The 14,375-nt window shown below is 51.1% G+C and overlaps 5 protein-coding genes across 5 annotated transcripts; 1 reads left to right on the top strand and 4 right to left on the bottom strand.

The window, feature by feature from the left end:
* Positions 1 to 671: 671 nt before the first annotated feature.
* Positions 672 to 1,860, bottom strand: LY79DRAFT_672358 (NMT1/THI5 like-domain-containing protein; the record flags this gene model as incomplete). The annotated part of the gene is made up of 4 exons (XM_060564040.1): positions 672 to 1,499; positions 1,549 to 1,617; positions 1,671 to 1,773; positions 1,826 to 1,860. The coding sequence occupies 4 exons, from the start codon at positions 1,858 to 1,860 to the stop codon at positions 672 to 674; spliced, it is 1,035 nt and encodes a 344-aa protein (XP_060410826.1).
* Positions 1,861 to 3,619: 1,759 nt separating this feature from the next.
* Positions 3,620 to 5,403, bottom strand: LY79DRAFT_522246 (uncharacterized protein; the record flags this gene model as incomplete). The annotated part of the gene is made up of 3 exons (XM_060555429.1): positions 3,620 to 4,739; positions 4,816 to 4,991; positions 5,047 to 5,403. The coding sequence occupies 3 exons, from the start codon at positions 5,401 to 5,403 to the stop codon at positions 3,620 to 3,622; spliced, it is 1,653 nt and encodes a 550-aa protein (XP_060410825.1).
* A 2,776-nt stretch (positions 5,404 to 8,179) lies between these two features.
* LY79DRAFT_563680 (uncharacterized protein) lies at positions 8,180 to 11,616 on the bottom strand. Its single transcript, XM_060558585.1, has 3 exons — positions 10,458 to 11,616; positions 10,198 to 10,408; positions 8,180 to 10,149 (listed from the first exon to the last, which is right to left on the bottom strand). Exons 1-3 carry the CDS (start codon positions 11,443 to 11,445, stop codon positions 8,253 to 8,255), a joined length of 3,096 nt encoding a protein of 1,031 aa, XP_060410824.1. The 5' UTR covers positions 11,446 to 11,616; the 3' UTR covers positions 8,180 to 8,252.
* Positions 11,617 to 12,096: 480 nt separating this feature from the next.
* Positions 12,097 to 12,657, top strand: LY79DRAFT_563676 (uncharacterized protein). The gene is made up of 3 exons (XM_060558584.1): positions 12,097 to 12,119; positions 12,195 to 12,225; positions 12,338 to 12,657. Exons 1-3 carry the CDS (start codon positions 12,117 to 12,119, stop codon positions 12,502 to 12,504), a joined length of 201 nt encoding a protein of 66 aa, XP_060410823.1. The 5' UTR covers positions 12,097 to 12,116; the 3' UTR covers positions 12,505 to 12,657.
* A 349-nt stretch (positions 12,658 to 13,006) lies between these two features.
* On the bottom strand, positions 13,007 to 13,509 carry LY79DRAFT_672356 (uncharacterized protein; the record flags this gene model as incomplete). The annotated part of the gene is made up of 2 exons (XM_060564039.1): positions 13,007 to 13,372; positions 13,429 to 13,509. The coding sequence occupies 2 exons, from the start codon at positions 13,507 to 13,509 to the stop codon at positions 13,007 to 13,009; spliced, it is 447 nt and encodes a 148-aa protein (XP_060410822.1).
* Between the last annotated feature and the right edge of the window lie 866 nt (positions 13,510 to 14,375).

Genomic DNA, 14,375 nt, shown 5'->3' with positions numbered 1-14,375 from the left:
AGTTGACGGCTAAGACGGGAGCCATGGAAAATCAAGGTTGTGGCCCAGCTTTGATAAGAGCTTGGCGATTCCATTCGCCATCGAGCAGCTGTCGGTTGATCAAAGCCGACACACATACACGCGTCGCGAGCAAACACGACACGGATAGCTGCTTTGTAGTACGCAGCCCGTGCAGTCATCCGCGAAGACCAGAATTGGTTGGATTGGGGGGTTGCCAAGCAATGGTTTCGACCATGATGATTTGTCACACTTGGAATAAACCAGGGTAAGACAATGAATGCGCTTGCGTGTAAGGTTGATTCCAATAACTACAGCCGCTCTTGTTTTTGTTTTTATTTTTAGCGTCTTGCAGAATGCCAGAACATGGCATTCGCACAAGCCGCTCGGCGAATTCATCCTCGTACACTCGAATCATCACGAGAAACCCAGCGCTGGATATCGTTGACCGACACAATGGGTTGGCGGGTGACTTCACCATGGTTCACCGAGGTTACAGATGCTGCATGTGCCCAGGATTGGTTTGTATTGTATCCCAAAGAGGTTGACCGACGCAACTCTATCATAAGTGACCGACGATTCCCTGGGTGAAGAGGTCATGCGAGGCAAAATGAGTGAAGCCCTCCCTCGTACCAACCAACATTATCCGCGATTATTGCAGAGCCTCCAAGTCCTTAGGCCTTGACGGCGGACTGCAGCTTCAAGCGACGGAAGCCGCCCTTGCAGGCAACCTCGCTCTGCAACTCGACCATCCTCTTCTGGTCGCCAGTGGGGTCCTGAGAGTCCTCGTCGAGAGCCCAGTCGAGGAACTCGTTGGTGTAGTTCGGCTTGAAGCTCTCGTCCAAGACGCCCAGCCTCTTGCCGTACTTGGTGACCTTGGCCCAGTCGCGGTCGACGTTCTTCAGGTCGTGCGAGAAGTACGCGAAGCTGCGCTCAAAGATCTTGCGGTTCAGGTCCGAGCCCATGACGGGCTTGAAGTCGACGTACTCCTTCCAGGCCTGCTCGGGCTGCTCCAGCACGTAGTCGGTGGCCTTCTTGACGGCCTTCATGAACTTGCGGACCTTGTCCGGGTTCTCGGCGATGAAGGACTCGTTGCCGATGTACAGGATGGTGCAGAAGCAGCAGCAACCGAGCTCGGCGAGCTCGTCGATGCGGAGCATCTGCACGTCCGTCTTGGGGCGGCCCTGGCCCGCGAGCCACTCCTCGAGCTCGACCATCTGCACGTTCTCCAGGCCGATGCCGGCGTCTATGGTGCCTTCGATTATGGCCTTGGAGACGTTCATGCCGCAGCGTACGGCCGTGTACTCGTCGGGCGTCATGCCGTAGTGAGATGTCAGCTCGTCGATCTGGATCTTACCAAATTCGCCCACGTAGCCGATCCGCTTCCCCTTCAGGGAGCGAAAGTCGGTAGTGATGCCCGAGTCCTTGAGATAGACGACGCCCGTGAAGGGCTCGTCGAGGAGGCTGCCGATGGAGAGAACCGGGAAGTTGCGGGCCTTGGCCTGAGAGTAGTGTCAGCGCTGAGCTGAGGAGGACGAACTGGAGACTCACGGCGAGAGTGTGGATCATGGCTTTGAAGCCGAGATCGACCTTGCCGGTACCGATGATCTCGGTGACATCCTGTTGAGGGATTAGCGCCCGAGACAGTGAGATAATTGCCAGAGTTGCCGTACGCTGGGGTCATTGGGCTCAAGCAGAGCGACCTTGATGCCTTCTTCCTTGAAGTACCCCTTGGCCTGAGCAAGGTAGAGCGGAGCATGGTACGGCGTAGCGTGCCTGGTCCAGTGTCAGATTGCGTCGGCAACGGTCATCACGCGAGCAATCCTACCAGTTGGTGAGGAAGGTGATCTTATCAGTCGACATTTTGACAGATCAAGCGTGATGCTGCACATGTTAGTACGTCACGGCCCTTTATCACTCATACATTGGGCAGGGGGGTCAAAGAAGCATGTCCTTTCGCTGGTATTATCCAGATCAAGTTCGCCGGTATTTCTCAGAACAACTCCCTGCTGTGCCCCCCTTTTTCGACCCAGTGCTCCTTCTCGATCGACCAAGATATCGAGAAGGGTTGGATCAATGTTGGGGCGCAGCAGATGAGTCGAACACCCGGATGCGTTCCTCTACTACTTTACCTCGATCTGTAGATGTTTCCATTGCGATAGATGCCATGGCTCTTTGACGCGAGCGCCGTACCAGGTCTGATTGTGTGGGCGGTAGGTAGTTGATGGATTCCGACAAACAATATTATCAGAGTACGATGAGAAGTAAGCTTCGTGCGGTTGTTTGTGTCGGGAGATAGCTCGTTCAAATATCTCGCGTTGGGAGGGGTAACTTCCCGATACCGGTAGCTTATAGCTCTGTCTAAACCCCTCACTTGGATGAAGCTAATCATGCATCTCGACCTGGATTCTAGTATTCTGACTCCACTAATCTTCATCATTTCTCATTCATAGCGGGTAGCTTTCGGGCAAATAGCACACGATTGGCAACCTCGATGTTGTTGTGAGACGACCGCAGTGGTCTGACCATTCGGTCTGAACAGCAAGTTTGCCCAATGAGGGCCCTTTTAGCAGGGAAAAGCGCGAGGATGTTGCTTCTGGCCTACATTTCTACTTTACAGGATGAGATATGACCGGCCACGATCGGCCCATGTCAAAGTTCACATGTGTCTCTCAGAGGTTAGGCGGCCAGAGAACTCCGTATTGAGGATTTGTATCCACAAAACATAGTTTTGGGAATTAACGCAATGTGAAAATGGCTCATTTTCTGAACTCATCCTTGTTGACCTGCTCGGTGCCGTGCATGGTCGTGGACTCCGGAATCGGAACCTAGAGAAAGGTCATACTCTCCGGCCCCAACCCGAGCACAACCGGCTTGGGCCGATGTTGGCCGTTCGTTCAGGAGGGTACAAACTTTTGCACCTGTGAACAGAATGCGTGTGCAACGGAGGGTTAATGTATTCTGTGACTTCTAATAGCACTAGTTTCCGCCGAAGAGTGCAGTCAGGAAAAGCCAGTACTTCCTCGCACCTAAACATAAAGAGGCTCCAGTCAAGTCTTGTAGTCTATAACGCCCAAAAGGCAACCAGCAAGGTAAGGCTGATAAATAGTCCTCATAAGTTATTCATTTCCAATTTCTACCTTCAAGAGTCATTGTTGCAAATGCTCTCTCCCCTCACTACCTTAATCTTCCATTCTTCCGTGAAATCCTCATAGGCGGTTCTTATACGGCATTCGTCCGCTTCGTGATCATTTCATATTTGATCTACTGAGTTTCCGCCACGGACAGAAACGCTTTCCTTTGCTACGATTGATGATTCACTTGAGCTCTTCATTTGAGTCACGACGCGAAGGGATGTAGGCAACGAAGGAACAGCCCATGCTGCATAGTGTGTTCGAAATTCAAGATATACCAGAGGGACGAGCTAGATCCTTAGGAATCTTGCCACTGCCCCTATATGCTTTCACGCCGACCCTCCTTTCAACGTGGATGTGACCGACATAGCCGTTCGTCTACGCCTATCAGCACAAAGGAGCACAGAAGGCATCGATAGTTTTACTGTTTTGAAAATCATGAGATACAACCCTACGTCTTGAATTCACGACATGTACCAAACTGTCAACTACTGTTTTAGCGGTGTTGACCCACGACTGGTATACCCAGTGTTTGGCCGTTGAGGATTCATCTCAATCATACCATGCTCGCTCCTAGGGTGGATTCGTTGTTCCTCCATGTGCAAATCGTACATCCCATCGTCGGACACCAAATGATCCCTGTATATCCATAATGAAGTCGCTTTGGGTCCCCCAGCCGACCCCTTCTCACTCACGTCACTGATCGCCGTTCGGTCCCGGATCGCCATCGCCCTCATCACCTGCGCCATCTCAACTGCACCCCCGTCAGGCACCACCACCCGGTTGGCAACTAGCGCAGCAGCGACACCGAGCGACAACTGGAGCGTTGCGGTGAGTATCAAAATCAAGTTGATAAAGTTCCAGTGTGATACGTTGAGCTTGGTGCCTTTCAGGGGCATGGTCCCTTCCACGACGTACTTGTCGTTGGTCTCTGCTGCGACGGCGATCACCCCGATGGCGAATCTTGAAAGCAGCTTTTGCATTGATTCTGTCGTGCCGTTGAGTGGCGTGCCGAAGATGGACTCGGCAGGATATATCTGGTACTGGAAACTGGCGTTGGTGGCCATGGAGGAGGCCGCGTACCCCTGGAGCGCGATAGCCGCCGCAGCCAACGCCGTCAGGTTGGAGCCGACTTGGTGTTCCGGACGCGTGGCGTTGGCGACCTGTCCAACCGTCACGTTGCAAGAGTAGTACCACGGAGAGGTGTCTGATGCTTCAAAGGCAGCAACCACGGCGCATCCTGGACCGCAGTTGGACCCGATATTGGTCATGAAGGTCGTCTGGTCGGTGCCTCCTCGCACGGGGAGATTGAGTTCGAAACGGCCGTTGTTCTCGAGCGCGACAGTGATGTTGGGAATCGACCCGTTCCCGCCGCTCGTTACGGGCCACGCGCCGCATATGGAGGTAGAGTTGATGCTTCGGTTTGTGGCGATGGTGAGGGGGTTGGTGTTCTCATTTGTGGTGGACAGCTGTGATGTCTCGTAAAACACGTATTTGCAGAGGCTTTCTGAGCAAAACATTAAAGGATCGCTCGGCACAAAGATGGCTTGAGCCGAGGGAGCCTTGTCGACTGTGTCTACATCATAAGCTAGTGAAAGTGTGCCATAGCTACATTTGTAAGATCAGCAATGGCAGTGCAGGGATTAGGCTTTTTCTTTCTTTTTCTTTTTTCAGAAGTACTGACCTATTTGCAGTGTACTGCTTCGCACCCAGCTCCTTGGAACTCGACTTTACAAGTTTGGATGTCTCTATCGTGTCCATGTTTGCGATTGATACATTGCCAGGTACCAACAACGCTTGCCTGTCGGCTGTGTCGGTTGCGTAGCATAGACCAATGGCGGCGAGGCCGACTTGGGAGCCCTAACATATCGGTGAGCTGATGCCTTCGAGAAGAGGAGACATAAGAATGCCGTACGATTGTTAGTATGAGCCAGCCCAAGGCTGCCAGATGAATCGACCAACGCTTCGACCTGGCTGCCAACATGATGGTATGCTTCAGGTTGTCGGCCTGCAGAATCAGCTCAACCTTGCGCTTCGACCTGTACCGGCGGCTCAATATCCACCACCGTAGTTCGGCAACCATATGGTTCAGACTGCTGGCGACCGCCAGACCCAGCGCAATCGAGAGACCGGTGATGAGGGCGTTGTACTGACGCTTGGTCGTCTGGTCCATGACCGCCTTGTTCGAGTAGACCAAGATGACGGCGTAGATTGAGACGATGATGACCACAGTGATAGCCCATCTCGAAAACACCCTCATCAGCACCTTCATACGCGACTTTCGTCTGGCGGGCAGGCCTCGGAAGTTGTCATTGTCAGCATCGCTGCGGAGGATCGAAGCATTTTCCGGTTCGTCTTGGGCCGTTAGCGATGGCGCTACTTTACCACAAGTTAGTATTTCTCAACGGTGACATGCCTCTGTGGGCGGATGGGTGACTTTCACTGCGTTATGCTGAGTGGGTAGGGCATTCTAACGTGAAGACGCCCGAGTATTGGCGTTGTCTACCGCCTAGGACCGCGTGACAGTATATTCTCTAAGTGTGGCCACTATAGAGCGCCTAGGCCAAGATGAGGCACTGAAAAAGTCCTCCAAAGAACAGAGATCGAAACGTTGTTACTTTTGAAACCTACGCAGGGAGGAAGATAATCTTTAATGCTTCGTTCAGGGCCCAGCGGAATGTCAACACAACCCCAACACGGAGACCACGGCTGGGCCACCCGAGCCCGAGCTTTGGATTCCTGAACATATTAAAGCAACAAGGGCGTGAGGCCACGAGGAGGAGCCCCACTGCGCACGCCCAGATGCTCCCAACAAGGTCATGGCATTCACGGGATATGTGTTGGCCGCGGACAGCGAGTGTTTGGGACCCTCCGTATTAGGTAGTGCAGAAAGCCCCGGCCTACGACTCACGGGCTAAAGGGGGCGGGTTCATAGCCGAAATTGAGGGCGACAACCCTGTTACTGCAGCAGCGGCAAGCCCCGAAGACACTCCCGAGCATCTTAATATAGCTGGTATTAATGTCTTGCTCCTATTTAGGACGAATGGGCAGTCGCAATACGAGGTTGAGTGACTCTATCGAAACAAGCCCGCAAGCCAAATTCTGATTATCCCACGGAATGGACAGCCTTGGATGGTATGTAAAAGTTCACCCGAATACTCTTAACGTTCCGAGCAAACGCAAGAGTGGATTCTGGTCGTTGGAACGTCGTCGGCGGCTGGTCAATCTTGCGTCTTCCCCATACATTCTTCCGCATTGAGAGAAGGGCAGGGTGATTGCGTCCCAGACCACCAGTGTTTTTATCCTTCTTTACAGTCCTTATCCCGGCATAGACTAAAAGGTCCGGCCCGACTTTGCCTCACAAATTCCACATAGTGGTGGAAACCACTGAGGTGATATGCACAAACATGTTTGAGGCCGCCAACTGTCACAGCCCGCCCCCCCTGGACTAAAAAGCTGGCCGCATTGCGATGATCCGCAATTAGTCCATCACAAGAGCTTGTCACGGCACAGGTTGCCGTTGCGCCAACACCCAATTCGGACGGCCAGGTGGGCCGTATTAACCGTATACATAGCGCTGCTTGCCTCGCCTTATCTAATACTTGCCCTATGTGGTTTCCGTAGGTCCCCTTGGCTTTCTACACGTCTTGGTATCGGCTGTTGAACGAGTCGCGACAATCGGCAGGGCTGTCACAAGACCATTAGCTAGCTACATTTCGTAACATGGGAGGCGGGACATGATTTTCATGCTACTCAAAACGCTGCAGTCGAGGATGCAGTACCAGCCAGAGGTAATAGAATCTGATAACTGCCTCTAGTATACATGCCTCCAACACTCACAGGTCCGAGGGCTCGGCTGCTGGAGTCTTAGGGGGCTTGCTTCTTGGGTGTTTCGGTTGTTTGCTTGTGCGTAGTATTCGAGGCTCCTGCCGCCGCAGCAGCAGCAACTTTTCACGATCTGTACTTGTTATTATCGATGATATGGCCAGCAATATACTCCAACTTAACATCGAATCCTGTGCATTTTCTTTGCAGCCCGGCTACTTGAACAGGATCAGGGTTGAACATGGCAAGATTGGGAACGGTGAGCAGTACAAGGGAGGAGAAATGGCAACAGTGTTGAATGGACTCTGGCACGCTCGTACTTCAGAAGAGAGGGTGAATCAAAGGTATGCCCATGATTAACCTTTTAATTATAAGACTTGGCTGTCGTAAGAACGGATATCCTCTGTCCAGTACGTTTGTGTGTCGGTTTCGGTCCAAGCGTACATCGGTCTCTTTCTTGGAATAACCAAGGGAGAAGTGTCCAGTCTGTGCCCTTTGTTCCAGATGTGCTGAATCGTCGGGTGTCGTACGGTCATGTGACAATGATGCTCCAACAATTATGTGGATTTCGGCCTGTGGTTTTCAACAAAACAATAATTCTGTCGAGTATCACAGCACAGAATCGGCTGGTTTCTGCCGTATACGGAAACAATGGAGGGACTTGTGTGTGATTTAAGAATCTCAATAACTATAACTGTTGCTACGTATCTCGGTATTCATGTTTAAGAACCACATTGAGTATACTCCTATTCATAGAATGCGACTTTCTCTTAAGCCTTAAGCTGTTATCAACCACCCTCATGGCGCTCAAGGAAACCCCATCTTGGTCATCTTATGCGCTTGATTGTATCACGTCAGGCCAGCGTGAACAGTCCAGAGACTAATTTTTCTGCCACGTGTCCAACAAACATCACTGCCAAGGGTTGATGCAAGTGCTCGGAGAGCTGTGTCGCTTGAGGCTGAACTTGAAATACAACAGTCAGGTCTGTTACAGTAAAAGGCGTAATGGGTGTCGCAAAATGTTTTAGTTAGACTATGCTTGTAGTAACCAGGTACTCAGGGGAAAACTGCTAACAAAGCCTGAATTGGCTGCTGCTACCTACTAGTAATCATTTTGAAGGCCCCCTTAACCAGAGAAAGGGTGCCTGCCTTGTACCCATTTGGGCTCTCCTCCTCGGCTCTTCTTCCACCTCCCAATATTTATCGTAGGATTTGTAGATCAGTCGGCTTATTTAGCTTATATTATTCAGAGTTTCACGCTAATTATCTATATCTGTCGATCTTCTAGCTAAGCTCTCATCGTCTATATAAGCCGCGCGTAAATCTGATTCGCCTCTTTCGCATCAGAACCTTAAAGATGGTTCGCCTCTTCACAAATGGGATCTTCTTCAGACCTTGTGAAACAACCCTCTCCCACTGTTTAAGGGCCGAAAGGGAAGATCTAGTGTGGGGATGGTCCACCCCAAGGAAGCGCTGCCGAAGTCCTAGGCAGTCACGCATCAACCTTCTTGCATCGTCGTACCTTTCCTGGCTTTCCCAAGTATGAGCCAGGTTGGCCATGCTGATGAGCGTATCAGGATGTTCATCCCCAAGCACCCTTAAGCGCGTCTTCATCACCCACACCCCTAGCTCCTCTGCTTCCTTCCAACGCCCTTGGCACCAGTATATTAACGCTAAGTTAGCTATACTGGCAAGTGTGTCAGGATGTTCATCCCTAAGCACTCTCTTTCTTATCTCTATTACCTGCACATCTAGCTCTTCTGCTTCCTTCCAACGCCCTTGGCTCCAGTATGTTGATGCCAAATCAGCTATACTAGAAAGCGTGTCTAGATGTTCATCCCCAAGCACCCTTAGGCGCGTCTTCACCAACCACACCCCTAGCTCCTCTGCTTTCTTCCACCGCCCTTGGTCCCGGTATGTTACAGCCAAGTAGGCCATGCTGGTGAGCGTTGACGGGTGTTCCTGGCCTACAATTTCTGTACGAATACTCACAGCCTTTTGTACCACCGCCTCGGCTCTAGAATATTCGCCCATCATGACAAAGTACCAAGACATATTCATCAGTAATCCGCTCCATTCCAATCGATCGCTTTCCTCTGGCGGCTCTTCAGATAACAGTGGCTCCACATGGGGCATCAATGTTTGACACTCTTCCCATGTTTCAAAGTTGCCCGATGGGAAGTGTTGTGAGGCCGAGTGGAGGAGGAGTCTCTTCCATCGCTTTGGGCAGCCAAACTCAGAAATCCAAACTTTTGTGCAAAATTGTACTAGCGAGTGCATCTCACAAAACCCCGATGCGGCTTTCATCGTAATGAGAGAATAACTCTGGAGCCCATCCAAGTCGTCCTCCAGATTCCCATCGTCGTTGTCCTCATTATCGTCGTTGCCATTGTCGCTGCTGTTATAGCCATGAAGCATATAATTGGGAATGTTTTGCGCATCGAAGTAGCTCATCAGCGACAGGAGGTTAGCCGCCCGGGGCTGCTCCCGTTTGATCTGCTCAAATGTCAACTGCCACGTCAGAGCGACAGAATTAGACACGCCGTCGTATCGTCGGACGTCCCCTCTGTCGCTACGCAGCAAAGTGCCCTTCCGCTTTTCACTCTTCTGGAGTTCTTCTAAGTATGATTGGATTGTCACCCAGCTTCGTTTGTGGATGTATGCCGCCGCTTGGTTGACAGCAAGTGGGATATGGCCCAGAGTCTGAACCAGGCGCAACGCGGCGACCTCGTCGACATCTTGGTCAAGTTTCTTGTAGAGAAGCTGCAACGCCTGTGCTTCCTCCATTGTCGGGACTCTAAAAATCATCTTGCCGCTGCCCGTGAGCTTCTCTGCGGCATCCCAGCTGCGCGACGTCACTAGGACTTTGCCGTTGTCCGTCCTAGGGAGATATGACGCTACTGGCATCGATGTATCCTTTTCCCAACTCAGCTTGGAAAATAGCATTTTGACATCATCAGCATTGTCGACAATCATCAGCCAGGGGCTCACGTCCTCTCTCTGCAGCCAGTTACGGAGCAGCGCTAAGACATTAACACCAGGGTCGTGGCGGCAGGGGAGCGCCAGGACTTCTGCTATAGAACGGTAGGAGTCCTCGAATGTCTCTTTCGTGCTGGCGTTGACCCAGAAGATGCTGGTATTGGGGAAAGTAACGCGGACGTAGTGAGCAAATTGAATGGCTACCTGAGACTTGCTGTGGCTTTGTCAGTATAGATTTCTTGTAGCAGCCGATGAGACATACCCAAACCCGCCAAGGCCCACAAGAGCAAAGCGCCTCTCAGATCCTGCGTGTTGCGTTTTGGTCCACACCCAAATATCGGGCCGGTCAACGAAGTCAGGATCAGAAGGAAACGGTACAACGAAATGAGATTTACGGGCGATAGATAAATCCTCGGTTTTAGTAAGGTTCAGTTTTTGTACACCCTGTTGGACTTCAAAAAGAATATCCTGAACTATTCAAAGTTAGATAGCATTAGATAAAGTGAAGTCTTCGACACTAACTGGAATCAAGCACTTCGTGCACGGGTTTCTCAGCCTCGATACTGTTAGGCGCAATTTGGCATAAAAGATCCTTGGCATACGCTGCCGCCATCATGGCCGCAAAGCCTTGCCACTCCTTATTCTTGTGCGAGTCAGAGTAGTCGCAGATTCCCCGGATGACCAGGCACGGAAAGTGGTTCATCAGGCCGGCGGCCTCCATCTCGAAGCAGAGAACGTCCCTCTCCGCCGCCAACTTGTCCCGAACACGCGCGTCCTTCATCAGCTGGTTCGCGCTAGCAATTAAGCCGTAGTGAATGGCAGGGTCGTCGTCCTCTTCGTCCCGTTCTTGTCGAGCTACGAGGTAAGCGGCATTATCGCCACACGCAACGTCGCAGCCGTCAGTGGAACTTGAAGGATGTACAATGTTACGCTTGTATAATCTGTCACTTGCCCGGTGAGGGCGTGTATACTTCGTCTTCTTCTTGATCTTCTCCAGTTTTATATTAACAGCGTCAAGAAGCTGGTGGCCCTTCATTTCATACGTGCCCCTGAGCGTTGCAACAGCCGTTTGCAGCAGTGTCGGTGGCTGATTCAAGAACCCGGTCTCTTGAAATTTGACATTCTGGATGGTTTTGCCGAAGTCGTACTGGAAGACGCCGCCCTTTCCGTCACGTGCGCTGCTAACAACAACATCACCAAGTCGGATGTCATGCTTCTGGCTAGGCGCGCCGCCTCCAATACCAACCATCAATCCAATACGCACGTTCGGGAAGCTATGGAGCATATCTCTAGCGACCGCTGCTGCCGAGGTCGTGCCGTATTGACCATGGGGTAAGGTAGCAACAACGACATTATGGCTGCCGATCCTGCCCAGAACGTAACTGTTGTTATCGTGCTGGGCGACTCGTCGCGGACCAACATGTTCCTCGTCAAGAAAAGCCCGGGCCGCAACGTACTCGGCCGTGATGGCGCAAATCCAGCCGACGGTATAGGCTTGGGGATCAGACATGTCCAGATTTCATACAACAGTGGAAAATAGGCGGATGGTCAAACGATGCAGGTAATAGAGACAGGAAGAAAGGGGCATCAAGATAAGTTGGACTGTGGACAGGCATACGCGGCGGATGCCCTCCCCATTTTATTCATTAGACACAGAATCAGGCTGTCGCTAATCACACCGACACGCCATGCAACTGGTTGGACCAGGGAATTAGCCAAGAGCTTACGGTCGTTTGGACACTGGCTCATTAACCAGTCACGAGAACCAATCGGGTCCCCTTTTGCTACGTAGGCCTGCGGCGGGGCATGCCGGCGCAGGCATGGCAAGGTTGCTGATTGGTGAGTCAAGAGCGAGAAGCTGACATGCGTACAGGAATCTGATATTAATGCTGCCTACAACCTTGCGACAAAAGCTTGGCTTTTTGTCCAGAGGGACGGGAAAGGAAACTCATCCACTGGCATTGCGCTGTCGACTACCGTATACTTCTGCTTTTGCTGTGACTTCTACCGCGTCGAGCTGTGTTATAATATCTTCAGCGAGAAGATGCACATCATCTATAACATGATACAAAGTACAGTACTCCGTGAAGGCATGAATTCCTTGCTTCTTCAAAGAGCATACGTCATGGAAGAAGGAGCATCTCGGTTGTGTTCATGGCTTTCTCGAAGTAGTACTTGTCAATGGTATATCCATTTGCCATCAAACCCTCCCAGTCTATCAACAGAGGATCTGATTATGACGTCTATTATCTTCGGAAGAGGATGTCGCCATGGGGCCGTATGAGGCGTGGTACGTTGCTCACACAGGTTTACCGCTTGCCGGCACTTTCATATTTGTGATAACGGCTGGCCTGAAGACCGTGCTTGCGTACTCTGGAACTGAAGAACATTATCTCCTGCAGATATTCAATGGTTCCTCGGAGGGCATGAGGTTGATTTTACCGATCAGGAGTGGCAAGAAATGCAGGAGTCGTTCCGTGAAAGGTCGATGATCTGGCAAAAGGGAGGCTCTCGGTCCTGGAGCAAGGGTGACACATGCCGCGTAGCGTGGACAGACAAAAGAAGTTGAGGATGTTCATTGACGGGATCTTTCAAAACCTGTTTCTAGGCGACTTCATGTGGTTTCTTGAAATCATACAGCAGTGGGAGTCAATCATTATTGGGCGGTACTCAAGCAAACTTAGTACCGAGAGTTGCAGTTGATTTTGAATCATGTTTAATGGATTAATAGTTTTAGTCCGAATTATGACAAGTTTCCATATTAACAACATCTCCGAACCGTTCGGCATACAAAGACGAAGTGAGCAAAATTTTGATGAACCCTGACGCAGCTTACATCGCAGCGCGGCACTTGTTTCCCTATACTAAGTTTTCATAACCTAAGATTAGCCTTAAATACGTCGCTCGAAGGTATGTCCACATTTTTTACAAATGCTACAAAAGCGAGCATCTTTTGCGGTATTGCCTCTTCTTGTTGATATCCTATAGTCGCCGGCTACGAGACAGCTTGGGGGGGAGCTGGCTATGGAGGAGCTTCTGGTGGAGGAGCCGGCATGGTCAGCGGGGCGTTGCTAGGGGACATAACCCCCATGGAAACTGTAGCACCAGCATCTTTGAATGCAGCTGTAGCGCTGGCCACATCCTCGGCCGGTATATTGGCCAAGAACGTCCGACAGCTGAGTCTGGGTCATGTACGACTTCAAGAGCACGGGAGTTACGCCGAGCTGGTCCAGAGTTTGGCGCTGGAGTATCGAGGACATGAACATAATCTTTAAGCTCTTGACCATCGTGTCAGCCGCGTTCTGCAGCGTGAGGCCGTCGACGATCGATACCGGCTGGGTCGGAATGATGTCGGTACGGGCTTGGGTGAGAGCAGACTCGACGCCCATGATGGCGACATCAAACTGCTGGACGCCCTTGGGATCGGGCGTAAGAGCCTACGGCGGAACATCAGAAAGACCTCTCAGAGCAAAGAAGATAAGGGGGAAATCACCCTGAGGACAGAATCTAGGTTTGACGAAGCCGTTGAGATGGTGAGAATGGCTGTTTGGATCGCCATAACATTCTGATCCATTTTTGCGAAATGGCTCAATGGCGCCGCAAATGAAAAATTGAGCAACAAAGAGCTTGCAAGAATAGGAATCCTCATCTTGGCAAGCTTCTCGATCCAAGTCGAGTACGGTAAAATGGGAAACGAAAGGAAACGGGCAGGAGGACACGAATGAACAAAGACGAGTGCATCACTACACTCATCAAGAGCTCTCTCACTGCCTGTCTGCATCTGCTAGGAACCAAAGGTGATTTATGACCCTTCATGGCAATATCGTTAGCCTTGGGAAAGTTGGGATGATTTCATGCTTAACAACGACCCGGAAATCTGGCTTTCTGTGGCCTTCTCGGCCCAGACTAAAGTAATCTTTTCGGTAGACCTTGCTCTGAATTAATTGCTTCCGAGGTTGGTTCACGTGAGTTATGTTTTTGTTGCCTAGTATATAGCGATGAACATCCAGTCGTATTTCAGGTAGGTCCCAAGAGCTTCTTCCTATCCACAGACCATATGAACCCCGATTAAGGCAATTGCGGAGCTCCGTAGAACGTTGAATACGGGATGAAACGGCGTCCAAGGCTCTCAGGACCCGGGCGTTCGGCCAGCCCGCCGGATCGGGGAACTGGGAAGAGGATGTAAGAGCATGCTTTTAAGCGGCTGTCTGTGCGATTGTTTCTGTCTGTCTGCGTCTGGGGAAACAATTCTTACACTTGGCTGTTTGTCGAGGCTTGTCAGGGATGCACAAATCGACACTTTATTAAGGCTTAATTACGATGGGCTCTTTCGTAGAGACTGCACGAGACCAGTGTCGTGAATATAAGCTGGCCTTGTCCGCCGACAGAAAGGTTTCATCCTCCTCAAGTTGACCATGTCGCATGCAGCCCAGTCGTTTT

Source organism: Colletotrichum navitas (genome assembly GCF_030913465.1).
Source record: "Colletotrichum navitas strain CBS 125086 chromosome Unknown LY79scaffold_63, whole genome shotgun sequence".
In the NCBI taxonomy this organism is placed as follows: domain Eukaryota; kingdom Fungi; phylum Ascomycota; class Sordariomycetes; order Glomerellales; family Glomerellaceae; genus Colletotrichum; species Colletotrichum navitas.
Note: the sequence above shows the minus strand (reverse complement) of the source record. Positions and strands in the feature narration are given on the sequence as shown.